The sequence below is a fragment of the Pristiophorus japonicus genome, chromosome 3 (assembly GCF_044704955.1).
Source record: "Pristiophorus japonicus isolate sPriJap1 chromosome 3, sPriJap1.hap1, whole genome shotgun sequence".
NCBI classification, from domain to species: Eukaryota; Metazoa; Chordata; class Chondrichthyes; family Pristiophoridae; genus Pristiophorus; species Pristiophorus japonicus.
Window position 1 is genome coordinate 227,521,068 of NC_091979.1, and position 27,884 is coordinate 227,548,951.

At 47.7% G+C, this 27,884-nt stretch overlaps 2 protein-coding genes across 2 annotated transcripts in view; one reads left to right on the top strand and one right to left on the bottom strand.

The window, feature by feature from the left end:
* Positions 1-371: 371 nt before the first annotated feature.
* LOC139260146 (alpha-internexin-like) lies at positions 372-6,483 on the bottom strand. Its single transcript, XM_070876351.1, has 3 exons — positions 5,431-6,483; positions 3,604-3,728; positions 372-1,444 (listed from the first exon to the last, which is right to left on the bottom strand). The coding sequence occupies exons 1-3, from the start codon at positions 6,448-6,450 to the stop codon at positions 1,132-1,134; spliced, it is 1,458 nt and encodes a 485-aa protein (XP_070732452.1). The 5' UTR covers positions 6,451-6,483; the 3' UTR covers positions 372-1,131.
* Positions 6,484-8,141: 1,658 nt separating this feature from the next.
* Positions 8,142-27,884, top strand: part of nt5c2a (5'-nucleotidase, cytosolic IIa) — a 125,874-nt gene continuing 106,131 nt past the window's right edge. The window contains exon 1 of the mRNA XM_070876355.1: positions 8,142-8,404. The gene's annotated coding sequence lies outside the window, so the exon portion shown is untranslated. The remainder of the gene's footprint in view (positions 8,405-27,884) is intronic.

The window sequence follows — 27,884 nt, forward strand, 5'->3', positions numbered from 1 at the left end:
TGGCACCTTGCTCTTTACAAATTGGTTGCTGTATTCATTACAACAGTGACTACACTTGGACATCCCATAAGGAGCTATATGAATCCAAGTTCTCTCGTACTATAAATTTAAATTAATTTTTATAGTGTAATTTTCTAGCTTTTTTTGGTCTTGGATTAAAGTGAAAGGAATAAAAATGAAATGAGAGACTGTTAAAGCTATTGGAGACCGATGAGATGGCACCTTCAGTCCCACTTCAAACATACACACACTCATTTGACTGGCTTCATGCTGCTGAACCATTACAGGAACCAGAGACCTCAATGGAACAGTCACCACACACTGACATCTCCTCATACCCAAAATACTAAAAACCTCAGGAGACAGACAAATTAGATTCAGTTTTGGGTTTATTTAAGACAATGGAATGTAAGTGAAATTGTTTACTGACTGAGATTCAGCAGTAGGGCCACATGTGACCCTCCACCCTTTAAAATTCACATCTACACAAACACATTCTAATATTTTCATTCTGCTTCCTCAAACAGCCATCTCCAATTCCATCAAGACAGCCTCCATCGAGACAGCTGCTGGCTTCATTGAGGCAAATCTGTGGAGAATGTCCAGTGGAAGGTGAGAATCTGTCATGAGCAGAGTGAGGGACATGCAGACAGACACATGCAGCTAATCTCTAGGCAACACGGACAGAATAAACTAACACTCAGGAAGGCCAACTTGAGAGCAGCAATTCTTCTGTGCTTATGGTAAATGGGGGAGGAACACGAGCCAGTGCCCGGGATCCCACGCTTGGAGTTACATAACCTTCACCCTGACCCTTTCTGGGTGCACTTGTGTTATCGAAGCAAGTGTCAATCCTCCTGCCCAGAATCACTGCACAGGGTTGACACGCCTAATGCTTTCTGTATCAGTGAGATACTGGACCAGTAAATGAGGTCACTCACTAAACTGTGTGGTTTAGTCACCAGCAGGGAGGTGGTAATCTGACCCTGCAGAAAGGGGCTTCAGACAGAACAATCCACCCATTGTTGGTGGTCATTTCAGAAGCTCTGGTAAGGAATTCTGCCATCAGCTCAGTTGGTTTTCAATCTACCTCGGGTGGAGGGAAGGGGACAAACACTCAGGCCCAGTGACTTATTTTGGAGGGTTGCCTTTTTCCATTTTCTGGCCACCTGTATTCTGCTCCTCCCGATCCACCTTCTTGGTGGACACGATGGTTTCTTCAATGATCTCCTCATAAGCCTCTGCTTTTTGCTTGGATGGTCTTGGTGGCATTTTGGGCCCCTCTTCCTTCTGCTCTTTCTTGGAGGAGATGATGGTGGAGGTAGTGGTAGAGGAGGTGGAAAATCGGGGCTGGATCGGGAATGATAGGCCAAGGTTGGAGTTGGTGAGTGGGAGGTTGACCATACTGGTGCTGAGCCTGCTCTCCTCACCTTCCAGCAACTTCCTGTTAGAAGGACAAAAACAGCCAATATTACATAAAACAAGGAGGTTTCAATGAATTTCCACAATCCCACCTGCTCTGTGATTGACCCACTGCACCAATAGGTGGAAAGGGAACACCATGAGCTTTTGGTTTGGGATCGTTTCCCTTCCTCCAGCAATTGTTCCCAATGTTTCTCTTCCCCTTTGGCAGTGCAATTTCTCAAGATTTAAAATGTATAAACCCAATGCCATAAGATAACCTCCATCCATTTGATTTCTGTCCAGAATTCCAAGCCCAGTCTCCCCATTAAGCAGTCACCATTTCTTAAACTACTAAATACGGATCACCCACTGCGTGCCTGCTCACGGCCACCAGCTGCCCGAGGGGGTGTGGCACTGCCAGACCCAGCAGCAGGTGCCGTTAACAGCCGAGAGATGTCTGATGCCCCATGTCTGAGTGCGATCCAGGTGATGGGCCGTCACCAGGGAGCCAAATCCACAAATTGACAATCAAAAAAACACAAACTAGTTGTCTGCTGAATTAATAGTTGCTGACAGATTCCCCATCTTCCCTGACCAGTACAGGGTTCCTGGTAGCAGACCCCAATCTCCCTCCCCCCCGCTCTTCGCTCAATTCATTTAAGCAGCAAGGCGATTATATTGGGGTCCCTCCTGCTGGTCTCGGGGCAAAGTTTTCCGCAAACGCCCCTCGGGCCAGTGAGCTGGCTCGAGGTGGCACCTGTGATATGCGACCCCCCCACTACATGCAGAATTTCGGCTGTAACTCTGGGTCACAAGACCGGCCAGCTGGTTGGCAACCCAGAGCAGCACTGGCAGTCGCTCACCCTGTGGGAGGGAAGATGACTGCTGCTGGAAGGCAAGTGTCAAAATCAGCCGAGGGCAGGATTGGATTATTTACCTAGTCAAATAGTCCTACACTCAGTGTTCACTTTCACAAGGCACTACCCAAATCTTGCAGACACAAGCTTCACATTTAGCGCTCCAAGAGGGAAATGGAACACTAAATCAACGACTACCACTTCCCTTGCAGCGCTACACCAGACAAGAGGGGCGGTAGCGTTACAGCACTGCCAGGATCAGAGGCGCCTTCTCTCCCTCAAAGGGAAAGGCCATCGCTGCAGGCTCTGCAATAAATCTAATCCCTTGCTCGTCGATGACACCTGGGATCCACAACAATCAGCCCCAAGTGCTCTAACAGAGTCCAGGATTGATCAATCGCGGCTGAACAAAATGTTTAAAAAGTGACCCGAGGCCTCAATACAAATTTTGCATTTGCCTTAGTGACAATCCCTTTAAATAGCGCTCTCCAAGCGCCCGGCCACCCTAGCAGCACCTCCTGCAGCTGGTAGTGTTGACCCCAGGCGATGCTGCAGGGGGCGGAACCAAAGTTCGCATCCGGGGCGCTGCGCACCGGATGGCGTCACGATCTCCAGGGCGCAGGAGATTGTGGCGTTAGGGGTTACCGCCGTCGCTAACCTGCAATGGAAGTTCGCGGGCATTGGCAGAGCCCGTAATGCCCCGTTATGCCCCCCACCCACCCCCTACCCAAAGTGTTTCATGACCAGACAAATCCAGAAGCAGAAATCAGAATAGGAGAATCGACAAATGGAATCAGAGTGAGGTGTTGGAAACAGAAAGTAATCCCACCAATCAGTAATCACTGCACTCTGGGGCAGCTGTTCAGACAGGCATTGGGACAGATCACTGAACAACCCAATATCCACAGGGCACCCAATTCAGTAAGACTGTCCAGTTTCAGTCCCCCTTGTTCCTTTGCAAACTCCTCCCTGAAGTTGCATCAGGTCACTGGACATCAATCAATAGACCAAAGCTCTTGTCAAACTTCATTTTGGCCCAAAATCAAAAGGTCCAAGAAATACTATCCAAATTCTGCAACATGTTTCTTTCAACACCCCTAGCACATGTGCTGACCTTTGCCATTAGCAGAGGCACTGGGCAGAGGGGTGTGGTGCGAGACTGCTGCCAGTGACACTTTAACCCACCCCTCAGGAGGCGGTGTGGTCATTATTTCCAGTGACCCACTTCAATGAAGTGTCTGACCTCGCTCCCTCAGCGGGCCCAATACAGGATTGCAATTGGAGTCCAAGGGATTTACGATTCACGTTACTAACCCAGGCACTGTGTTAATCAAACTCTTACCTGTAGGCTGCAATCTCTATGTCTAAGGCCATTTTCACATTGAGAAGGTCCTGATACTCCCGCAGGTGTCGGGCCATCTCAGACTTTGTGTTCGTCAGCTCCTCCTCCACTTGAGCAATAGCATCCTGATGGAAGAAAGTAGAAGTCAATGGTTTTCGAACTTTACTCCAATATTGTCTCTTCCCCACCACAAATATTTCCTCCTTGATCAGTCATTGGAATAAACTTATCTCCTGGCACCTTGCCCACTCTCTGAGGCTTCGTAGCACGTGTTGGCAAAAGGCATCACAGCACCTACTTTCAGCAAGAGGCGCTGATTAGCATCCAAGAGCCTGGCTGATTTTCTTCTCCAAAATCACAGAGGCTGTAAACAGGAGTGGCTCAACAGTTGTGCTGAGACCCACCAATTCAGGATCAAAGCTGGAGCCTCAGTCCCAGCAGTGACCTCACCAGCTGCAACAGGCAAATACAGCCCATGTTTCACAGTAGAAGACCTGGCAGCTCAGACTGATGGTCAGGTGATGAAATATTTTGCTCAGGGCCCATTAAACAGAGTACATAAAAAACAAAAAAATACAAGTGGCATAAAATTTACCATTTCAAACCAGATTCCAAATATTTTCACTAATGAAAACCCAGTAAATCTTCTACAATTTATGGCTCCTGCTAATCAGTGTCAGTTGGTGGCAACTCACGACTGTAGGTTGAAGACCAGTTCCAGTACTGGAGCTGACAATCCCGTCTGTTCACAGTGGTAAGTAGGCAAATGAAGCAACTGAACGACACACAAAACTTAGTCTTCATACAACCTTTCATTTCCCCACCCGAGGCTTTGTCCTTCCATTAATGTTGATTTGAGTGTTATTATGTTCTGTTGGTGCCCCTGAAATCATAGGAACAGGAGTAGGCCATACGGCCCCTCAATAAGATCATGGCAAATCTGATCATGGACTCAGCTCCACTTCCCTGCCCGCACCCCATAACCACTTATTGTTTAAGAAACTGTCTATTTCTGTCTTAAATTTATTCAATGTCACAGCTTCCACAGCTCTCCGAGGCAGCAAATTCCACAGATTTACAACCCTCTGAAAGAAATTTCTCCTCATCTCTGTTTTAAATGGACGGCCCTTTATTCTAAGATCATGCCCTCTAGTTCTAGTCTCCCCCATCAGTGGAAACATCATCCACCTTGTCAAGCCCCCTCATAATTTTATACGTTTCGATAAGATCACCTCATTCTTCTGAAGCCCAACCTACTCAACCTTTCCTCCTAAGTCAACTCCTCATCCCCGGAATCAACCTTCTCTGAACTGCCTCCAAAGTATATCCTTTCGTAAATATGGAAACCAAAACTGCACGCAGTATTCCAAGTGTGGCCTCACCAATACCTTATATAGCTGTAGCAAGACTTACCAGCTTTTATACTCCATCCCCTTTGCAATAAAGGCCAAGATACCATTGGCCTTCCTGATCACTTGCTGTACCTGCATACTATCCCGCTGTACATGTGTTTCTATAACGCCTTTCATAATTTCAGTTGCCCCAAAGCACTTTACAGCCAACAACATACTTTTGAAGTGTAGTCACTGATGTAATATAGGACAGAATAGCGACATATCTAGTTTTCTTAGATCAGATAAAGTTCAAATATTTTGTGTGTAGTTGCTCTGGGAGTGTTTGATGGGACAGTGTAGAGGGAGTTTTACTCTGTATCCAACCCGTGCTGTTTCTGCCCTGGGTGTGTTTGATGGGTCGCTGTCCCTGGTGCTGAAGCTGTGAAGCCGACAGACGCTGCCCCCTCTCTATCTCTTCCCCCTCCCTCGGTACCTGGTAGCCGGCCAGCTCGGCGCCGTGCCGCTCCTCCATCTCCCTCAGCTGCCGCTCCAGGGTTTGGCTAGTGCCGCGGGCCGCCTCGGCCTCGAGGGTCCGGGCCTGCAGCTGGCGGCGGAACTCGGCCAGCTCCTCGCGGTGGGCCCGCAGCGCCTCGCTGCTCTTGGCCGCTGCCTGGCTCAGGTCGGCCGCCTTGGCGCGGTACCAGTCCTCGGCCGCCTGCGTGTTGCGGGCCGCCAGGCTCTCGTACTCGGCGCGGATGTCGCGCAGCGCGGCCGTCAGGTCGGGCTTGGCCGCCGCCGAGTCCGAGGCCTCGGTCTGGGCCGCCTCGCCCGCCGCCTGCGCCGCCTGCAGCAGGCCCCGTAGCTCCTCCATCTCCTCGCCGTGCAGCCGCCGCTCGAAGCCCAGCTCCTCCCGCAGCGCCTCCAGCTTCTGCTCCAGCTCCAGCCGCGCCAGCGTCGCGCCATCCACGTCCGTGCGGTAGGCCCGCGCCGCCGCCTCGGCCTCGGCCTTGCCGCGCTGCCCGTCCTCCATCCGCAGGCGGGCGGCCGCCAGCTCCTGCTCCAGGCCGGCCCGCTCCAGCAGCGCCTGGCACCGGCCGGCGTTCAGCTCCTCCACCAGGCCGCGCAGCTCCCGCAGCTCCCGCTCGTACAGCCGCGCCAGGCGCGACGGCTCGGCGTGCTGCTGGCGGAGCGGGCCCAGCTCGGCCTCCAGCGCCCGGTTCTGCTGCTCCAGGCCGCGAACCTTGTCGATGTAACCGGCGAAGCGGTCGTTGAGGCCCTGCAGCTGCTCCTTCTCGTTGGTGCGGCTGGCACGGAACTCGGCACCGAGGCCCAGGCCCGGGCCCAAGCTCAGGCTCAGCTCCAAGTCGGCCGAGCGCCGGTACTGAGCGCCCCCGCCCCGCGGCACCGAGTGCGAGCGGGAGCTGCGGGAGGCCGGGGAGCGGGCCGGGGGCCGCGGGCTCTCCCCGAACACCCGGCGGTAAGAGGACGGGAACAAGTCGGAACCGAAGCTCATGGTGGTGGTGGCGGCGGCCGAGTGCCGGGCTGAAGGGGAGGGGCGCCCCTTTTATAGCCGACCGCCGTGCCCATCCCGCCGGGGGGGGGACCCGCTCCATGGCCCGTCCCTGGGGCTCGCTCAGCGGCTCCTCCGAGCCCCGCTCCTCCAGTCCGGCCCGGTCCCGGGCTCTCCACCACTCGCAGCCGCTTCACACCGAGCCTGGAGCCGGCCAGCTGGCGATGACGGTTCCGGGGGTCCCGGTTCCCCCCTCTCAAACCCCGCACACTTAGACCCGGCTAGCTCTGACGCTCCATATGAATATTAATCGACTAAATTGAACCAGAATAAATTAACCGGAACGGTCGGCGCCCCGCTCCCGGGTTTAAAGGGGCCGCGCCGCCTGTTCCTGGGTCACCGAGTGACCATTTCACCACTGGACAGCTCCCGGTAAGGCTGGCACACAACAGCTTCACACAGGGAGTAGGTGCAGGGCTGGGCTAGTCTCGCATTACCCTGTGAGAAAAAAATCAGCAGTGGGTAGGAGCCGTGTTCCATCAGGAATGATTATCAGCAGCGGGCTTGCAGCAGGTTATTTGAGGACTGGGACGAAACTGCTCACAGAGTTGTTTCAGCACTGGACAGCGACTGTGTTACATTGCAGTTGATGAACTGGCCCAGGACAGCGCAGTTTTACAGCAGAGTTTATAGGCAGCATTGAGACAGTGTGAGTTATGACAGTGTTGTGTTACTTCATTGTTTCAGTACTGGACAGCGGCAGCATTACACCCGATTGTGCACACGACCGAGGCTCTGCTGTGTTAAATTAGAGATTGTAGACAGGACTGGGGAAATTCTATGTTACATCCGATTATATAAGGACTGGGAGCACAATACATTGTCATAAAGGTTTTTCAGCACTAGACAATATCTGTTACACTGGGGATTAGATACAGGATTTGGGCAATGGTGCATAACAATAGAGATATGTGTGTATATATGACAAGGAAAGCAAAATATTACATGATTTTATATACAAACCAGGATAGTGTTATGTTACACTGGAGATTATATACAGGATTGGGAAATGAGCATATTGTATTAGAGTATTACATTGGCGATTATATTACATTTTCTATTATATTACTGGTTGTTTACTTGTTTGAGCAGCAGTGTACAGTAATAGAAATTATATGTATTGATATGTAATCACCTCCAGCCCTACAATCTTCCGAAAACTCTGCGTTCCTTCAAGTGTGGCCATCCCTCACTCCGTTCGCCTGACCATTTGCGGTCGTGCCTTCAGCTGCCTGGGCCCCTAAACCTCTCTACCTCTCTCTTCTCCTTTAAGCTGCTCCTTAAAATCTACCTTATTGACCAAGCTTTTGGTCATCTGTCCTAATATCTTATTCTTTGGCTCGGTGTCAATTTTTGTCTGATTATGTACCCGTGAAAGCCGTGGGATATTTTACTGCGTTAAAGACACTATATAAATGCAAGTTGTTTTTGTAAAATGGATTTAAAAATGTCTCGGGCTGTGTGTTTGGCTGTCTGTTTACTTACACTGTCACTCTCATGACTAATTATATAACTTAATTCCCAATCTTTTCAATACCTGACACCTCACATATCAGGGACCCAGACTCTTCCGATCTTAACACCTGTTTCTCCTGATGATTAATCTGAGTTTTCTTGTGTTACAAAACAGAAATTACACAAAATTCCAGTGTGAGCTGATCAGCCCGCGAACAATTGACAGATCTGTGTAAGGCCTGAGACCGTTCGTTAGGCAGACACCGTGAGGCTGGAGCCTGACCAGATGAAGAATATACAGATAACAGTTTTACAAGAAACCAGCCAGCGACTTTAATCAGCTGGAAAGATCATCTAAAATCCCAGAAAGAGGTGGAAGAGGCTTCACTGCATACGAGGGCCATCGGACGTGGATTATGAAAAGGCATCGGAAAGGCAAGGGGTGAGTAGAGAACAACTACAAAAGGGTAGGGCACTGATTCTGGTGAGAAATGATAATCAGGAGGAGTACAGGTTTTCTTCATGACTCGGGACAAAGATGGGATCATGTTCCCGAGGACTGGGTTCAACTGAGTTACTTTGTGTTATTTGAAACAAAAGTCTTGCATTTGTATTGTGCCTTATCACAGCTCCCAGAAACATCCCAAAGTTTCGATTGTAAACCTTCAGGCTTGTAAGGGGGGTGGGGGGGGGGGGGGTTTGTGGTCTCTATGAGGGGGTCAGGTTCCCTTCTGACCAACTTGAGCGGTTTCGAATCACTCTCCCTCCCTTGGGATCTGTACTCTGGATTTATTTGGGGGGGTGTGACAAAAGTGCAGAGGACGCTGGTTTGATGCAAAGAACTTTGGTTTTATTACAGTCAAGGTAATACAGACTTAGTACTCTAGTAAGAAAATACACGGTCAAACTTAAAATCACTCTAATAAAGAACAGTACAAGGAAAGGTACAAGGGCAAACTTATAATCACTCTAATAAAGTACCATACACTACACATTCAAAGGGGGTTGCAGTAAAATTATACCTCCCACCTCCCAATACCTAATTATAGCTAGGTTAGACTCCAGTGCAGTCAGGGACTTATGCTTACCAATCCTTTTGATAGTTAATGGTAGATGTTCTTCCTTCCTTCAGGACTTCAAGACTTCGAGGCTGGAGAGTATTTCCCCTCTCTCTCTCTCCTCTCTCTCTTCTCTCTCCTCTCTCTAACCTCTGTTGAAAACAGTTATACGATTTCAGTGTTCTAATCTTGCCGCCCAATCTGTTCACAATCCTTTGTGTAATTTTGGCGGGCTTGGTTCTTCTTTGTAATATTTTGTCGGGCTCGTTAAAGTTGATATGTTTTGGGTGGGTTGATGTTCGAAAACTGTTTCCTGATGGAAATATTAGTTTGGTAATTGCAACGTCTTTTTGTGCTTAGTCTTTCGCAGACAGGCTGGATTGGGCCTCTTTGTGATGTATATGCTGAAAATGGTTTGTCCAGACCCAGGTTGATGGGGAGCTATCTTTGGGTGATACTGTGATGGTAATGTCTCTTGTGGAGGGAGATTTCCAAATACTCATTCTTCCAGACAGGTTAACTCAGTCCTCACACCCAGACAGTTCCAATAATCAAGTTCTTTTGTTCCCTTGGACCGCTCACAGGCTTGAATTTGTCTTGTAAAAGTTCATAATCCTATTAAAGTTCGTAGTTTCTTCCATAAGCACTTTAGAGTTCCAAACTTTTCGGTAGATAGTCCCAAATTAAATTTCCTTTCGAATGAGCCCAAACACATGGGGGGTTCTGGTGAATTCTGCTCTCTGCAGGCTGCAGTGTTAGTGTTTTATGAAATATGGATCTCAGCATCTGCAGAATCAAGGTCAGTTAAAGGAATATTATAGTGTTTTGGAGAAAAAACCTCATCATTGGGTGTTCGTCTGAACACACCCCGTATTGTTGGGCCTCTTCCTCATTCTGAAACAGGCCATCACTTACTTTGGCCGCATTCCCAGTTTCCTCCAGTGAGTTTTCCTTTGAGCGCAGGAATGGATTTCAGTGATTTAAGGCTGTGAAGGAACACGGTGGCATCCTAAGAAATGGATGCCTCAATCAGACACCCGGCCACAGTTGCGGAGATCCTGATCTCGGCTTCACCGCTTTAAGTTCAAGACCAGGATGTCTTCCTCGTTGGAAGAATGGGGGGAGGGGGGTTGTGGGGGAGAGTGGGGATTGGGGGGGGAAGTGGGTGTTGCGGGGGGTGAGTGTGGGTTGTGGGGTGGAGAGTGGGGGGTTGTGGTGGAGAGTGGGGATTGTGGGGGGGGGTGGGGGTTGGGTTGGAGCGTGGGGGTTGGGGGAGTGGGGGTTGGGGTGGAGAATGGGGGTGGGGGGGGTGAGTGGGGGTTGGGGGAGTGGGGGTTGGGGTGGAGAGTGGGGGCGGGGGTTGGGGGGTGATGAGTGGAGGTTGGGTGGAGTGGGGGTTCTGGGGGTAGTGGTGGTTGTAGGGGGACTGGGGGTTGGGGTGGAGTGGGGGTTGTGGGGTGGAGAGTGGGGGTTGTGGGGGAGTGGTGGTTGGGGGGTGTTGGCTGATGTACAGTTGTGCCTATGTCATTGTGGTGGAGCTCAAAACCAACCCTCCACAGATTGGCTGCAGGTAACCTGCCCGCATTACCTGTTTATTTACAATTATATTCACATTTACTATGATATATACAACAACTGATAACTTTTCAAGAAAGCTTGGTGATTTCCCTCCACCCTGCACCGGTCCCCAGGGCAGGGACTCTCCACACTCGCGATTCTGGCTAGCTTAGCTTCGATGGAACCCAGCGTAAGGTTGAAGACCAAGTGAGATGAGTGAGGTGAATGGAAGACATTCAGGGAGCTGGTTTATTGTTTGTCCGTTGTGTCCGACACACGTCGTGCCCGTGACAAGCTGGAGTCACTCGCTGGGGAAGAGTAACTGAGGTGGTTTCCCATTGCCTAGCTCATGGTTTGTATCTCAGAGACCCTTCCCTTGGGTGGGCTGCTACCTAGGCGAGCGAGCCCCACCATCCCTTTACAATGGGAAATCCACCTGCATCCATCGGACCCAAATAACCCCCGCCCCCGACACCAGTCCAGTACTCAGATCCTGCGCTCTGGTCTCCACTCGCCGGGGCTGTCTGGAGTGGGGCTCGAACCCTTCACCTTCTGACCCAGAGATGCGAAACTATCCCTGAACCAAGACTCACATCCCCTGCTTGATTTCAGAAATATACAGCTGCAACTCCACTAATATACACCAGGTGCCAGTGTTTACAGGGCAATTTTCGCCGAATACTTTAGGTGCTAAAGAGGGAAAGAGGTGGCCAAGCTGGGGTGTTAAGCTGAAATGCCAGTTTAGCCCACCTTTAGCGCAAGTCGCCATCTTGGTAAAGGAGTTGAAACCAGCTTTAGGAACGGCAGCCCAGAGCCTTGTTTAACAGCTGCTTGCCTCAAAATGCCTGCTTACCTTCATTAATGAGGGTACATGGCATTTCTGTGGCTAGTGCTTCAACTAATGCCCTCTCCTGACAGCGGCCAGCTGTTTGGGAGTAAAGGCGGCATTGATGTCGATTTTATGTGCTACTTAAAGGGAAACTCACCATTTCATGGTAATCGCTACTGGAGCTGTGAAGAGAATCTCCGAAACACATCGGGAGACTTTCAGAGACACTTTGTCAACACTTCACCAACACTCAAGCCACATTTATTCTGGAAATTCTCTGAGTCAGTGCTATGCTACCCCACCTCGTAGGGGTTACCGGGAGAAAGGGAGCTTGGTCAGAGGCGTCTTACTAGGGGTCCCCTTTGATCTGGATGAGGAATGGGAGGAGGACATGAAGCCAGGCAGAGTAGCACCAGCTGCTGCAGGAGAGAGGGCAAGGAGGGCGAGTTAGTGTCCTTCCCCCAACCCCCACCCCGGGCCGGTACAGGACATCCTCCTCTGGACCTCCTCCACCAGGACCTCCAGTACCACATCCTAGAACCTGTGCTCCCTCTCCCTCTCCCTTGGTCCCGAGCCATTTGCAATGTACTGCTGTCTGCCAGCCAGAGTACGCCACGCCTTCAGTGGAAGTGGGTGTGAGGAGCCCACTTGTACTGCTCCACGGAAATTGTGTCTAATCCACGCTTGAGTGCTCAACCTGTAGCTTTCTGGTTTAGCACTCCAGGCAAATTCAAATTAAGGCAATCAGGAATTAAGACCAAAATTGTGTGCTAAATCCAGACTTTCAAACAGGTGTGTCTTATTAGCACTGCACCCCCGACATCTTTCTCGACATTCTATCTCTCTCCCTATTTCTACATCTCTCTCTCTCTCTCTCTCTGTCTCTCTCTGGCTCTCTCTTTCTGTCTCACGCTCGCTGTCTCACTTTGTCTCTCTCTACATCTTTGTGTCTCTATCTGTCTCTCTGTCTGTCTCGCTGACTGTTTGTCTCTCTCTGTCTTTCTCCCCATCTCTCTGTCTCTCTCTCTGTCTGTCAGTCCCTCTGTCTGTCTATCTCTCTCTGTCATTCTCCCCATCACACTCTCTCTATCTCTCTTACCCTATCTCTGCCTGTCTCTCTCTCTCGCTGTCTCTCTCTCTGTCGCTTTCTCTTTCTCTCTCTCTCTCTCTCTCTGTCTGTCTCTCTCTCTCTCTCTCTCTGTCTCACCCTATCTGTCTCACCCTCTCTCTTTTTTGTCTCTCTCTGTCTCTCTCTCTCTGTCTGTCAGTCTCTCTCTGTCTTTCTCCCCATCACTCTTTCTATCTCTCACCCTGTCTCTCTGTCTCTCCATCTCGCTCTCTCTTTCTCTCTGTCTTTCTCTCTGTCTCGCCCTCTCTGTCTCTCCCTCTCTCTCTCTCTTTGTCTCTCTATACCTCTCTCTCTCACTCTCTCTATCTTTGTCTGTCAGTCTTTCTCTATGTCTTTCTCCCCATCTCCCTCTATCTCTCTCTCGCCCCGTCTCTGCCTGTCTCTCTCTCTCTCTCTGTCTCCCTCTCTCTCTCTCACTGTCTCTCTCCCTGTCTCTCTCTCCCTCTGTCTCTCTCTGTCTATCTCTCTCCCAGTCTCTCTTTCTGTCTCTCTGTCTCTCTCTTGATAGGGGATTCGATTGTAAGGGGAATAGATAGGCATTTCTGCGGCTGCAACCGAGACTCCAGGATGGTATGTTGCCTCCCTGGTGCAAGGGTCAAAGATGTCTCAGAGCGGGTGCAGGACATTCTGAAAAGGGAGGGTGAACAGCCAGTTGTTGTGGTGCATATAGGTACCAACGATATAGGTAAAAAACGAGATGAGGTCCTACAAGATGAATTTAGGGAGCTAGGAGCTAAATTGAAAAGTAGGACCTCAAAAGTAGTAATCTCAGGATTGCTACCAGTGCCACGTGCTAGTCAGAGTAGGATAGCTCAGATAAATACGTGGTTTGAGGAGTGGTGCAGAAGGGAGGGATTCAAATTCCTGGGACATTGGAACCGGTTCTGGGGGAGGTGGGACCAGTACAAACCGGACGGTGGCTCTGCTCCTGGGCAGGACCAGAACCAATGTCCTAGGGGGAGTGTTTGCTTGTGCTGTTGGGGAGCAACTAATATGGCAGGGGGATGGGAACCTATGCAGGGCGACAGAGGGAAATAAAATGGAGACAGAAGCAAAAGATAGAAAGGAGAATAGTAAAAGTTGAGGGCAGAGAAACCCAAGGCAAAAAAACAAAAAGGGCCACATTACAGCAAAATTCTAAAGGGGCAAAGTGTGTTAAAAAGACAAGTCTGAAGGCTCTGTGCCTCAATGCGAGGAGTATTCGGAATAAGGTGGGCGAATTAACTGCGCAGATAGCAGTTAACGGATATGATGTAATTGGCATCACGGAGACACAGCTCCAGGGTGACCAAGGCTGGGAACTCAACATCCAGGGGTATTCAACATTTAGGAAGGATAGACAGAAAGGAAAAGGAGGCAGGGTGGCATGGCTGGTTAAAGATGAAATTAATGCAATAGTAAGGAGGGACATTAGCTTGGATGATGTGGAATCGGTATGGGTGGAGCTGCAGAATAGCAAAGGACAGAAAACACTAGTGGGAGTTGTGTACAGACCACCAAACAGTAGTAGTGAGGTTGGGGACAGCATCAAACAAGAAATAAGGCATGTGTGCAATAAAAGTACAGCAGTTATCATGGGCGACTTTAATCTACATATTGACTGGGCTAACCAAACTGGTATGAATGCAGTGGAGGAGGATTTCCTGGAGTGTATTAGGGATGGTTTTCTAGACCAATATGTCGAGAAACCAACTAAAGAGCTGGCCATCCTAGACTGGGTGATGTGTAATGAGAAAGGACTAATTAGCAATCATGTTGTGTGAGGCCCCTTGGGGAAGAGTGATCATAATATGATAGAATTCTTTATTAAGATGGAGAGTGACACAGTTAATTCAGAAACTAGGGTCCTGAACTTAAGGAAAGGTAACTTCGATGGTATGAGGCGTGAATTGGCTACAATAGACTGGCAAATGATACTTAAAGGGTTGACGGTGCATAGGCAATGGCAAACATTTAAAGATCACATGGATGAACTTCAACAATTGTACATCCCTGTCTGGAGTAAAAGTAAAACGGGGAAGGTGGCTCAACCGTGGCTAACAAGGGAAATTAAGGATAGTGTTAATTCCAAGGAAGAGGCATATAAATTGGCCAGAAAAAGCAGCAAACCTGAGGAATGGGAGAAATTTAGAATTCAGCAGAGGAGGACTAAGGGTTTACTTAAGAGGGGGGAAATAGAGTATGAGAGGAAGCTTGCCAGGAACATAAAAACTGACTGCAAAAGCTTCTATAGATATGTGAAGAGAAAAAGATTAGTGAAGACAAACGTAGGTCCCTTGCAGTCGGATTCAGGTAAATTTATAATGGGGAACAAAGAAATGGCAGACCAATTGAACAAATACTTTGGTTCTGTCTTCATGAAGGAAGACACGAATAACCTTCCGGATGTACTAGGGGACCGAGGATCTAGTGAGAAGGAGGAACTGAAGGATATCCTTATTAGGCGGGAAATTGTGTTCGGGAAATTGATGGGATTGAAGGCCAATAAATCCCCAGGGCCTGATCGTCTGCATCCCAGAGTACTTAAGGAAGTGGCCCTAGAAATTGTGGATGCATTGGTGATAATTTTCCAACAGTCTATCAACTCTGGATCAGTTCCTATGGGCTGGAGGGTAGCTAATGTAACACCACTTTTTAAGAAAGGAGGTTGAGAGAAAATGGGTAATTATAGCCCGGTTAGCCTGACATCAGTAGTGGGGAAAATGTTGGAATCAATCATTAAGGATAAAATAGCAGCTCATTTGGAAAGCAGTGACAGGATTGGTCCAAGTCAGCATGTATTTATAAAGGGGAAATCATGTTTGACAAATCTTCTGGAATTTTTTGAGGATGTAACGAGCAGAGTGGACAAGGGAGAACCAGTGGATGTGATGTATTTGGACTTACAAAAGGCTTTTGACAAGGTCCCACACAAGAGATTGGTGTGCAAAATCAAAGCACATGGTATTGGGGGTAATGTACTGACATGGATAGAGAACTGGTTGGCAGACGGGAAGCAGAGAGTCGGGATGAACGGATCCTTTTCAGAATGGCAGGCAGTGACTAGTGGGGTGCCGCAGAGCTCAGTGCTGGGACCGCAGCTCTTTACAATATACATTCATGATTTAGATGAAGGAATTGAATGTAATATCTCCGAGTTTGCAGATGACACTAAACTGGGTGGCGGTGTGAGCTGTGAGGAGGACGCTAAGAGGCTGCAGGGTGACTTGGACAGGTTAGGTGAGTGGGCAAACGCATGGCAGATGCAGTATAATGTGGATAAATGTGAGGTTATCCACTTTGGTGGCAAAAACAAGAAGGCAGAATATTATCTGAATGGCGGCAGATTAGGAAAAGGGGAGGGGCAATGAGACCTGGATGTCATGGTTCATCAATCATTGAAAGTTGGCATGCAGGTACAGCAGGTGGTGAAAAGGCAAATGGTATGTTGGCCTTCATAGCTAGGTAATTTGAATATAGGAACAGGGAGGTCTTACTGCAGTTGTACAGGGCCTTGGTGAGACCTCACCTGGAATATTGTGTTCAGTTTTGGTCTCCTAATCTGAGGAAGGAAATACTTGCTATTGAGGGAGTGTAGCGAAGGTTCACCAGACTGATTCCAGGGATGGCAGGACTGACATATGAGGAGAGACTGGATCAACTGGGCCTTTATACACTGGAGTTTAGAAGGATGCGAGGGGATCTCATAGAAACGTGTAAGATTCTGACGGGACTGGACTGGTTAGATGCGGGAAGAATGTTCCCGATGTTGGGGAATTCCAGAACCAGGGGACACAGTCTTAGGATAAGGGGTAGGCCATTTAGGACTGAGATGAGGAGAAACTTCTTCACTCAGAGAGTTGTTAACCTGTGGAATTCCCTGCCGCAGAGAGTTGTTGATGCCAGTTCATTGGATATATTCAAAAGAGAGTTAGATATGGCCCTTACAACTAAAGGGATCAAGGTGTATGGAGAGAAAGCAGGAAAGGGGTACTGAGGGAATGATCAGCCATGATCTTATTGAATGGTGGTGCAGGCTCGAAGGGCCGAATGGCCTACTCCTGCACCTGTTTTCTATGTTTATTTCTCTGTCTCTCTCCCCATCTCACTCTCTGTCTCTCCCTCTCTCTCTGCCTGTCTCTCTCTCTCTCTATCTCTCTCTCTCTCTATCTGTGTCTCTCTCCCTGCCTCTCTGTATCTCTTTCTCTCTGTCTGTCAGTCTCTTGCTCCGTCTGTCAGTCTCTCTCTCTGTCATTCTCCCCATCTCTCTCTATCCCTCTCTCGCCCTGTCTCTGCCTGTCGCTCTCTCTCTCTCTCTCCCCGTCTGTCTCTCTCTCTCTTTGTCTTTCTGTCTCTCTCTCCATTTCTCTCTTTCTTTGTCTAACTCTTTTTTCTCAGTGTAGTTCATTTAAGAAACTTCCATTTTACTGGTTGTGATCCAAACCAAAAACTAGTACAGCAGAAAAACAACCGTCATCCTCCGCACTATGTGCAGTGTCCACCAGAGGGTATCAGAGTTCTACAGGATTGGCCACTGATCCGTCAAATCCATTCTTGTATGTTAGCGAACCCCCAGTAGCACTGCTCATATCAGAGGAATATTACACTGTGGAAAGTGTTTGCGTACATCTCGGGCTCAATGGCAACTGTAGGAGAGCACCATTACTGTCCAGTATCTAGTTAAACAATACCGTGAGTCGGAGGTTGTAACACTGAGCTTTTGTCTCTGTACTGGACACTGAGATCCTGCAGATACCACATTGTGCATCTCCGGTCTTTCTGGAAGATGGACTGAAAAGCACTTTTGTGAGGTGAGGCACAATAATAAGAAGAAAAAGGAGCAGGAGTCGGCCGTTTGGTACTTCGAGCCTGCTCCGCCATTCAGCAATATCGTGGCTGATCTTCTACCTCAACTCTGGGGTATAGTAGCATTGTGATTATGTTACTGGACGAGCAACCCAGAAGCCTTGAATAATGATCCAGAGACATGCGTTCAAATGCCCCCAAGGCAGCTTTGGAATTTAAATTCAATTAAGTAATAATTCTGGAATAGAAATAAAACAGTATCAGTAATGGTGACCATGAAACTACAGGATTGTCGTAAAAACCCATCTGATTCACTAATGTCTTTTTAGGGAAGGAAAGATGCTGTCCTTACCTGCTCTGGCCTACGTGTGACTCCAGACACATGTGGTTGACTCTTAACTGCCCTCTGAAAAAAGGAGGCAGACAAAAAGCAGGAAACTATAGACCAGTTAGCCAAACATCTGTCATTGGGAAAACGTTAGAGTCCATTATTAAGGAAGCAGTAGCAGGACATTTGGAAAAGCATGATTCAATCAAGCAGAGTCAATGTGGTTTTATGAAAGGGAAATCATGTTTGACAAATTTGCCGGAGTTCTTTGAGGATGTCGCGAGCAGGGTGGATAAGGGGGAACCAGTGGATATAGTGTATTTGGATTTCCAGGAGGCATTTGATAAGGTGCCACGTAAGAGGTTACTGCACAAGATAAAAGCTCACAGGGTTGGGGGTAATATATTAGCATGTGTAGGGGTAAAAAGGAGGCTTCGCTCCCTCGGGGCGGACTACCTGATATAGGTAGTCGACATCTCTCCCGTCTGTTGGGGTAAAAGGAAGGCTTCTCTTCCTCGGGGTGGACTAACTGATATAGTTAATCGATACCTCGCCCAGCTCCCACTGTATAATGACCACGGAAGTAAGCAAACAAAACCTCAGGTTTACGAGCAATGCACGGGAAGGTTCAGTCTAAACCGCCGAAATACAACAAGAGTTTTCAAGTATAATTTATACAGGTTTTGGAGAGGAGCTACCCTCCTACAAAATCATCAATAAGTCTATTGCTATCAGCGGAGTCACATTGATTTGTCGACTCTTACCAGACTGGCTGAGTGGTATATACAACTGTCCGTCTCCCATCATTGTGTTGTTCCATTATTTGCCCTCTACCCCAGACTGCACGTCGCCTGGAGGAACTGTACCAAAATACTGGCTTCCTTATCTTTTCCTCAGAGACTTCTAATCAAAAAATGCTGACTTCGGCTGTTTAAGTGTTGCTAAGGTTAAGGATACAGTTTAATGCGTTATTGCTTTGTGCTATAACTACATAAGCAAGTGTTACATACATAGGCAATTTCTCAGACCTAATACTGATTAGTTCACTATCTTCAGCATTGTTCTGACCACCTATTTGCAACTCCTACAACTTATCCCTTACAATTTGCAACTCTTACAATTTATCCCTTACAGCATGGATAGAAGATTGGTTAACTAACAGAAAACAGAGAGTCGGGATAAATGGGTCATTTTCCGGTTGGCAAACAGTGACTAGTGGGGTGCCGCGGGGATCGGTGCTGGGTCCTCAACTATTTACAATCTATATTAATGATTTGGATGAAGGGACCCAGTGCAATGTAGCCAAGTTTGCTGAAGATACAAAGATGGATGAGAAAGCAAATTGTGAGGAGGACACAAAAAATCTGCAAAGGGATATAGACAGGCTAAGTGAGTGGGCAAAAATTTGGCAGATGGACTATAATGTGGGAAAATATGAGGTTATCCACTTTGGCAGAAAAAAATAGAAAAGCAAATTATAATTTAAATGGAGAAAAATTGCAAAGTGCTGCACTACAGAGAGACCTGGGGGGTCCTTGTGTATGAAACACAAAAAGTTAGTATGCAGGTACAGCAAGTAATCAGGAAGGCAAATGGAATGTTGGCTTTATTGCAAGGGGGATAGAGTGTAAAATCAGAGAAGTCCTGCTACAACTGTACAGGGTATTGGTGAGGCCACACCTAGAGTAGTGCATACATTTTGGTCTCTGTATTTAAGGAAGGATATACTTGCATTGGAGGCTGTTCAGAGAAGGTTCACTAAGTTGATTCCGGAGATGAGGGGGTTGACTTACGAAGATAGGCTGAGTAGGTTGGGCCTATACTCATTGGAGTTCAGAAGAATGAGAGGTGATCTTATCAAAACATATAAGATAATGAGGGGTCTCAACAAGGTGGATGCAGAGAGGATATTTCCACTCATAGGGGAAACTAAAACTAGGGGACATACTCTCAGAATAAGGGGCTGCCCATTTAAAACTGAGATGAGGAGGAATTTCTTCTCTCAGAGGATTTAAATCTGTGGAATTCTCTGCCCCAGAGAGCTTTCGAGGCTGGGACATTGAATATATTTAAGGCGGAGATAAACAGATTTTTGGACGCTAAGGGGATAAGGGATTATGGGGAGCAGGTGGGAAAGTGGACCCGAGTCAATGATCAGATCAGCCATGATCTTATTAAATGGCGGAGCAGGCTCGAGGGGCTGAATGGTCTAATCCTGCTCCTATTTCTTATGTTCATGTGTTCTTATGTATAAGCAAAAACATGGGGCGGATTTTACGGTCCTTTGCGCTCCGTTTTTCACCCTGGAACGGCGGCAATGGTGGCTGTGAGGTCTGCTGGGCGGGAGTCAGCCTCCAGTGCCCCGCGGGCATTTTCGGGTCTGGTTTTGCGGGGGTGTGGAGCAGCACCGCCCGGAAGAACTGCGCCCGGTGTGTAACGCCCCTGGTTGCGACACCGGCGTGCTTTTTGACTCCCGTCCGCCCCGCAGTGACCACCGGGGAAATTGGGTGGTCCAACACAACCAACTGCAGAGAGGTAAGTAATGCCATCCTAAGGTAAGTGTGATTGTTTTCTTTTAATTTTTTTTTTGTGATTTGTGTTATGGTGCATGGGCAATGTATCGGGAATGTTTTTGTCCAGTTTTTAAAAGTTTTTTTTTCTCTCCCAGTGTCTCTCGGAGCACTCCCAGGCCGGCTCTTTAGCTCGGGAGTTTCCGTGCTAACGCCCAAGAGAGGTATACAATGCCTCCCTTTTTGCTGCGCCCCCTAACTCAGGGCCCAGTTGCCCAATTTTGATGACTGAGGCGCAAACTTTACTGCCCCGTCGCCATTACCATCCTGAAAACATCAAAACCGAAAATCCAGCCCATAATACTGGAGAAATCAATGGGATTAAGTGCCGACAAATCCCTTGGACCTGAAGGCCTGCATCCTAGGGTTTTAAAAGAGGGAGCTGCAGAGCTACTGGATACATTGGTATTAATCTCCCAGAATTCCTTAGATTCTCGAACAGTCCCCAAGGATTGGAAAGTAGCAAACATAACCCCGCTATTTAAGAAAGGAGGAAGAGAAAAAATGGGGAACTATAGGCCAGTTAGCCTGACATCAGTAGCAGGCAAAATGCTCAAATCTATTATTAGGGACATGGTAACAGGGCACTTAGAAAATCATAATATGATTAGACAGAGTCAACATGGTTTTATGAAAGGGAAAACGTGTTTGACAAATCTGTTGGAGTCTATTGAAGATGTAACTAGTAGGATGGATAAAGGAAAACCAGTGGATGTGGTGTATTTGGATTTTCAAAAAGCATTCGATAAGGTGCCACACAAGAGGTTATTACACAAAATTAGGACTTGTGGGATTGGGTTAATACACTAGCATGGATTGAGGATTGGTTAATGGACAGAAAACAGAGAGTAGGAATAAACAGGACTTTTTCGGATTGGCAAGTTGTAACTAGCAGGGTACCACAAGGATCAGTGCTTGGGCCTCAGCTATTTACAATCTATATTAATGACTTAGATGAAGGGACTGAGTGCAACGTATCCAAGTTTTCTGATGATACAAAGTTAGGTGGGAAAGTAAGCTGTGAGGAGGCTGCAGAGAGATATAGACAGGTTGACTGAGTTGGCAAGAACATGGCAATTGGAATACAATGTGGGGAAGTGTGAAGTTATCCACTTTGGTAGGAAAAACACAAAAGCAGACTATTTGTTGAATGGTGAGAGACTGGGAAATGTTTGCATTCAGAGGGACCTAGGTATCCTTGTACATGAGTCACAGAAAGTTAACGTGCAGATACAGCAAGCAATTTGGAAATCAAATGGCAAGTTACAAAGGGATTGGAGTATAAGAGTAAAGTGGGGGGGAATTGAGTTTGGAGGGAGTACCACTCATGATATGCAAGACTTTGCGCCAGGTGCAGAAATCTCGCCATTCGCGAGAAACTGGGGTCACTGCCCCCGAAAGGGAGTGGAGCTAAAGGAAGGGCTCCATATCCTTTCTGGGGAGATAGCGGAATGGATGAGCTGGAGTGGGGCACAGCGCATCGCACTGGGCCGTGTAGCGCTGCCGTGTCAGAGGGGATCTTCCCTTAATTAAAGGCAAGGGCCCAAGCTGCAAACGCTGCAGCCAAAAAAGGTCATACCTGGACCACCGGAGAGCGGGGGTGCCACGCCAGTAGCCCACCATTCAAGCAGAGTGCCGGGCTGACCGACCACAGCACGGACCCCGCGTTCAAAGCGCCAATGCGGTGCAGGAAGTAGTCGGATAATGTTTTTTAAAAAATGCAGCACACCTCCCCTTTAAGTTTCGCCCCGCAAGCAGCCAGCTGCCCAGTACACGTCCCTTGACATCGCCTGCTGCAGCTTCAGGAGGTTTAGGGTCCGGGCCACTAACGGGGTGCTGCGCACAGTGATAATGTTAGATCTCTTAATTTCCAATGAAATACGAACGCCGGTTGTAGTTTTAATATAATTTTATTCTGGCAGCAGCAACAAGCTCTTGGCTTTAAGCCAGGCCTTTGTCCTTCTGAGACCACGTGGCCAAAATGGCGTACTTATACCTGGTTCAATTTACAGAAAAGAACTTGCCTTCTTTGACCTTATTGACTCAATTGATAGTCTGTTAACCTTTAATTGGCTCGCTACCCAAAGGTCCTAAAATGTCAAGTTGATTGATGACTTAATGCAATGTGGTCTGTGTTTTTTCAAAACTGCAGCTGGGCTTGAATTCTCTATCAATCCCCCCTTTGATTCTTTCACAAACTGAATCATAAAACATCAGGTGTCACTGGTTAAACATTCTAAAAAATCATTTCATAAATGTTAATAGAGTTTCCTTCTAAAATTTGTTGATGTGTTTCGCCACATGTCCGGACTAGTAGCTTCCACACAAACTTACACCAACCCGAATTCCATCGTGGCCACAATGGAAGTCTGATTTTAGTAGGTTAATTAACCTTATTCCAATTTAATCCAAATCAATATCTTAATTCAACCAGTAAACAACCTTCCTTTAAGCATAACATACCCCCTGTGCCACGTACAGACATTCTGCTGGGACCTGCAAGGCATCTCACCTGCGGGACAGCAGCTGCAGCCACCAGGTCGCAACAACATTTAATCAACATAAACAAACAATATAAAAGTAAAATAATTACAATGAATAGAATTAAACCTTCCACCAATGAAGTTCCTATTGAACCTCGCCATTCAGTGGCTCCGCTCCATAAAGTGAATGATGGGGGTTGCTTAAGTTTTTCTACCTCCTTTTGGATATGCTCCGCTAAGTGGGTAATTTCTTCGGAGCTATCTGGGATATACGTGCAACACTCAGTTCCGAGTAGGGCGCAAGTACCTCCCTTTTCAGCCAGGATGTAGTCAAGGGCCAGTCTATTCTGTAGGGCTACTGTGCGGATTGCTACCATTTCTGCATTGATTTTAACTAGGGCCTCTGAGGTATCATTGGCTACCCATTCCACAATGGATGCCATGTCAATGGATTCCCTTGCCAGTCTGGCGGTCCCATACCTGGGGATCAGAATGGCAAAGAACCTCTCTGTTTCTGTGATAGCTCTCTTAGGACAGTGTAAATTTTTCGACAGTGACTTTATATGATACATATAAGGCACAATGTAGGCTAAATAGCAGGATCCTATCCAATTCTGGGGCAGCCAAGGGTAGGCCTTGTGGCCACACACCCAGTAGGTGCCATTATAGGCAATGAAGGTTAGGTGTTTCTTTGTCAGCAACACTCCAGGGCCTGTCCAGGCTTTTCCATCTGTTTTATTCAGAATCCCTGTTGCGTTAAAAACTCCCACATCAGCCCAGTTTGGACGGTTCCGTGGCTTGATTACATTATAATTCCGGGAGCAGTTACTATACCCCATATTTTGGCCTCCTTTGATGTTTCTAATCAGACAGACCGATTCTCTCGGTCTTCCTATTCCCGTTGTATTAGTGATGACAAAAAATGGGGGCCGTTTTGAATTATTGTAGCACGGTTGGTATCCCCCTTCAAAGGTAGTCAGATTGTAACCTGCTGACTTCCATTTATGTGCCCAGTTTTCCGTATCCTGAAACGCATTGCCTGTTTTGTTTTGATTAATTATCCACTCAGCCATTTCCGAGATATTCAAGGGAAACTGGCCTCAAGGGAATCCCTCCCTTTGAGTGAATAGGAATATGTGCACACACCCAACAACTGGAAATGTTACCTGTTTGGCATAAATGTATGACATATATAAAAAGGTATTTACATGTAATTCCCTTGCTACCCTACTATTTCCCTTTGGTGCAGAAGGTCGGCTAGTAAGAAGTAGGCCTATGCCTAGAATACCTACAGTCAGTAATACAGTAAATTTATACATTTTGGCAAAAAGTAATTGTCCTTATTAGATTTCAGCTTCAGTTACGGGTGCTCGTTAAACGTGTGAAGCGTGGATCCAGGCTTTCTTTCCTTAGACTTTAACAGCTGCCTGGGTGGTCAATAACACTTGATAAGGTCCCTCCCACTTGGCACCCAAAGGTTCTTTATGCAACTTTTTCACATACATCCAGACTCCCGGGATGATGTCGTGTCCTCCTTCGGGTGGATTACCCCAAGCTGCAGATACCTGTCGGGAAACAGAACTAATAGCATTGGTTAGGTTCTGACAGTATGATAACAAAGTGTCACTCATTAAGTGAACATCAGCTTTCCTTAAATCAATAGTTCTTGGCAGCGACATGGGTCTTCCTGTTATAATTTCAAATGGGCTTAGACCTGTAGTTCTGTTCGGGGTTGCCCTAATGTTACATAGCACTATTGGTAGTGCCTGGGGCCATGGTGTTCCTTCTTGGTGATATTTGGCAAGCCGTTGTTTCAGAGTTCGATTTATTCGTTCTACTTGTCCTGATGATTGTGGATGATAAGGACAGTGTAAATCCCACGTAATGTTCAGTAACCTACAGACTTCTTGGCAGACAGCACCTGTGAAGTGTGTTCCCTGATCTGAGTCAATGCTACTCGGGACTCCCCATCGGGGAATGTAATCCTTACACAAGACCTTTGCAGTGTGATTGGCTGTGGCTCTTTTAGTTGGGACAGCTTCTACCCATTTAGAGAATCTGTCGACCATGACAAGAATGTTAGTGTATCCTTGGCATGAAGGAAGAGATATATAATCAACCTGCAGATGCTGGAATGGTCCGACAGGGGCAGGGGGCCTCAGTTGGGGCATTACCGTGATGGGTCCAGAATTATTTTTCTGGCAGACCACACAGCGGTCTACTACCAGCTGGGCGTGTTTTTTAAATCCCCGACCCCACCAGCTTTTCTGTAACCATGCCATCATCTGTTGTGAGGCCAAGTGCCCCACGAGTGGATCTGTTGGGCTAAAAAAGGCATAAGCGCTTGTGGCGCGACTGGCTTGTCGGTAACTCTTTGTCTCCAGACACCATCTTCACATAGCTTAATTCCTGCCTCAATCCATGTCCATTTTTCCTCTCGGGAGCACTCGCCTTGCATTGTTTGAAGGTCTCGTGTCAGAGTCCTGAGTGCTTTCAATCTGCACATCTGTGTTGGTTCTTCTGGGGGAACGCCTTGTGAGGCGGCATCTTTAGCTGCCTGGTCGGCTAGGGCATTTCCCTGAGCTTCTGTGGTATTTTCCTTGGTATGGGCCTTACACTTCAGGATGGACACTTCCTGAGGTAATTGTATGACCTCCAGTAAGTCTCGGACTTCTTTTCCATTTCGGATAGGTGTACCAGCAGCAGTGAGGAATCCTCTTTTCCGCCATAACAGACCAAAGTCGTGAGCGACTCCAAAAGCATAACGCGAATCTGTGTAGAGATTAGCTGTCTGTCCTTCTGCTATTCGACATGCTTCTGACAGGCCCGTAACTCGGCCTGTTGTGCTGACGTTCCTGAGGGTAAACATCCTTTTGCCACTACCTCATATAAGGTTGTAACTGCCCATCCTGCTTTTCTGGTACCATTGTCAACAAAGGAGGAACCATCTGTAAACAGGATGAGGTCTGGGTTGTGCAGAGGCTCCTCTGCTGCTAAGGCTGCTTCTTCTGTTTCTTTTAAAATCTCCACGCAGTCATGCTCTTCACATTCTCCCCCCTCTTGCTCCCTCGATTCTGACATCGGGAGCATAGTTGCGGGATTAACCGGGCTGGCCCAGACGATATGGAGATTAGGAGCTTCTAAAACTGCTGTCCAGCGGGTCCATCTAGCTGCCGTCACCTGAGACATTCTATTCATAGACAGCAAAACGTATACGGTGTGGGGACACTTGACAATCAGCTTTTGGTCGAGGACTAGACCCGCAGTGGTCATTACCGCTCGACATGTAGCTTCCATGGCCCTTAGGCAACTTCCCCATCCGAGGGCTACCGCATCCAGTTTTGCCGAATAATAGCCAATAGGTCTTTGCCGATCCCCATGTTCTTGTGTCAGTATAGCTGTCATATATCCTTCTTTCTCATCAAACAGGGTAAATGGCTTGCCACTGTCGGGGATTCCCAGAGCCGGTGCCGAATACAAAGCCTTTTTCAAACTCAGGAAGGCCTCTTGCTGTTCCTTAGTGAGGGTGATGGCTTCTTTAGAGGCACGTTTCCCCTTTAAGATATCATTCAGTGGCTGAGCAAGCTGTGTGAAGGAGTCAATCCACTTTCTGTTAAAGTTACACAATCCCAAAAAGGACCTTAGTTCCTGAATAGTGGTGGGTTTTTTAGCAGCCCGAATGGCTGCAGTTCTATCCTGGGTAAGTTCTCTCTTTCCTTGTGAAATCTTTTGTCCCAGGTATACAACCTCTTCTTGGGATATTTGTGCTTTGTCGATGCTGGCTTTATGTCCTTTCAGCCGAAGGTGGTCCAGCAAAGCTCGTAAATCTTGTTCATGCTGTTCTTCCGTATTTGAAGCTAGCAGGATATCGTCTACATATTGGATGACTGTGGATGACAGGGGAGGTAATTCTCGCAAATGGCTTTGTAAAGCCATGTGGAATACCGTAGGGCTGTTGTGGAAACCCTGCAGTAACCGGGTCCAAGTATACTGTTGTCCTTGGACCGTGAAAGCAAACCACTGTCGAACCTCCGGTGCCAGAGGCACCGACCAAAATCCGTTGGCCGTATCTATAACCGAGAAATATTTATGTTCCGGTTTGAGGGCATTAAAAATGGTGGAGGGATCTGCGACCAAAGGAGCTTTTTGATCAATACACTGGTTAGCTTTTCTATAATCGACAGTATAACGCCAAGTCTCATTAGATTTCTGTACCGGCCACACGGGGCTATTGGAGGAGCTATGTGTTTTAATAAGCACCCCTTGTTTCTCCAATTGCTAAATAACCGGTAAGATTACCGCGATGGCAGTTGGACTAATGGGATAATGTTTAGTGCATGGAGGCTTGGTCCCGGTAAATGACGCAGGCTCCATCTGGAGTAGGCCACAATCGTTCTTATCTTTAGCCCATATCGGGTGTTCCTTCAATTCTTCTTTCTTCAAAGTTCTAATTGACCATGTCACCCGACTATCCTCGAAATGCAACGATGAATCTACTTGGATTAGAATGTCCATTCCCAAATGGGGTTGATCTACTGGGCCTATCCAGACCGGCGTGGTTCGTTCATGTAGACCCAGCCCTATAAGTACCGGTGTTGTCCTTTTAATTTCCATTTTATGGCCCTCAACTCCATAGGCTGTACGTGCCCTACCATCCAAAGGCAAAAAGTCTCCATATTGTAGGGGTAAGCATGTTAATTCCGCCCCTGTGTCTAAAAGACAGTCCACATCCTTATCGCCCACCCTCACAGTTATATATAGCCCATTTCCCCTCGGTTGTATTAGTGCGAGGAGTGGGGCCAGGGTGGGCTCTAATCATTTTTTGCTATCCCAAGTAACTCCTTCTGTTGTTGTATTGTCAGTCGCTTAAATGCTTCTATGAGGTCGTTATCTTGTGACAAGCCTGGTTTGTTGGCTGAATTGTATCCCTGGCTGCGTCCTCTTCCCCAGCCATGACCTTGCTGTTTTGCCCTGCACGTCTTGGCCCAGTGACCTTCTTTCCCACAATGATGACATTTTCCGGGTAATTTTCCTAATAACTGTTTATCGGAATCCTGGGATTTCCATCCCATAGCCTGTACAGCTCGGACTTTAGCTCCCATATCCCGATCTAATTGATTACATCAATCCACCAATGCTGCAAAGGTAGTTCCTCTACCTTCCCAGTCCGGTAACACTACCTT

Bases quoted from the DNA above. Each gene is read 5' to 3' on its own strand.
- LOC139260146 (XM_070876351.1), bottom strand. From the start codon at position 6,450: ATGAGCTTCGGTTCCGACTTGTTCCCGTCCTCTTACCGCCGGGTGTTC. The intron at 3,729-5,430 runs GTACCGAGGGAG...TTCTTCCATCAG, and splicing joins CCGAGCTGGCCGGCTACCAG to GATGCTATTGCTCAAGTGGA. The intron at 1,445-3,603 runs GTAAGAGTTTGA...TCCTTCTAACAG, and splicing joins ATAGAGATTGCAGCCTACAG to GAAGTTGCTGGAAGGTGAGG.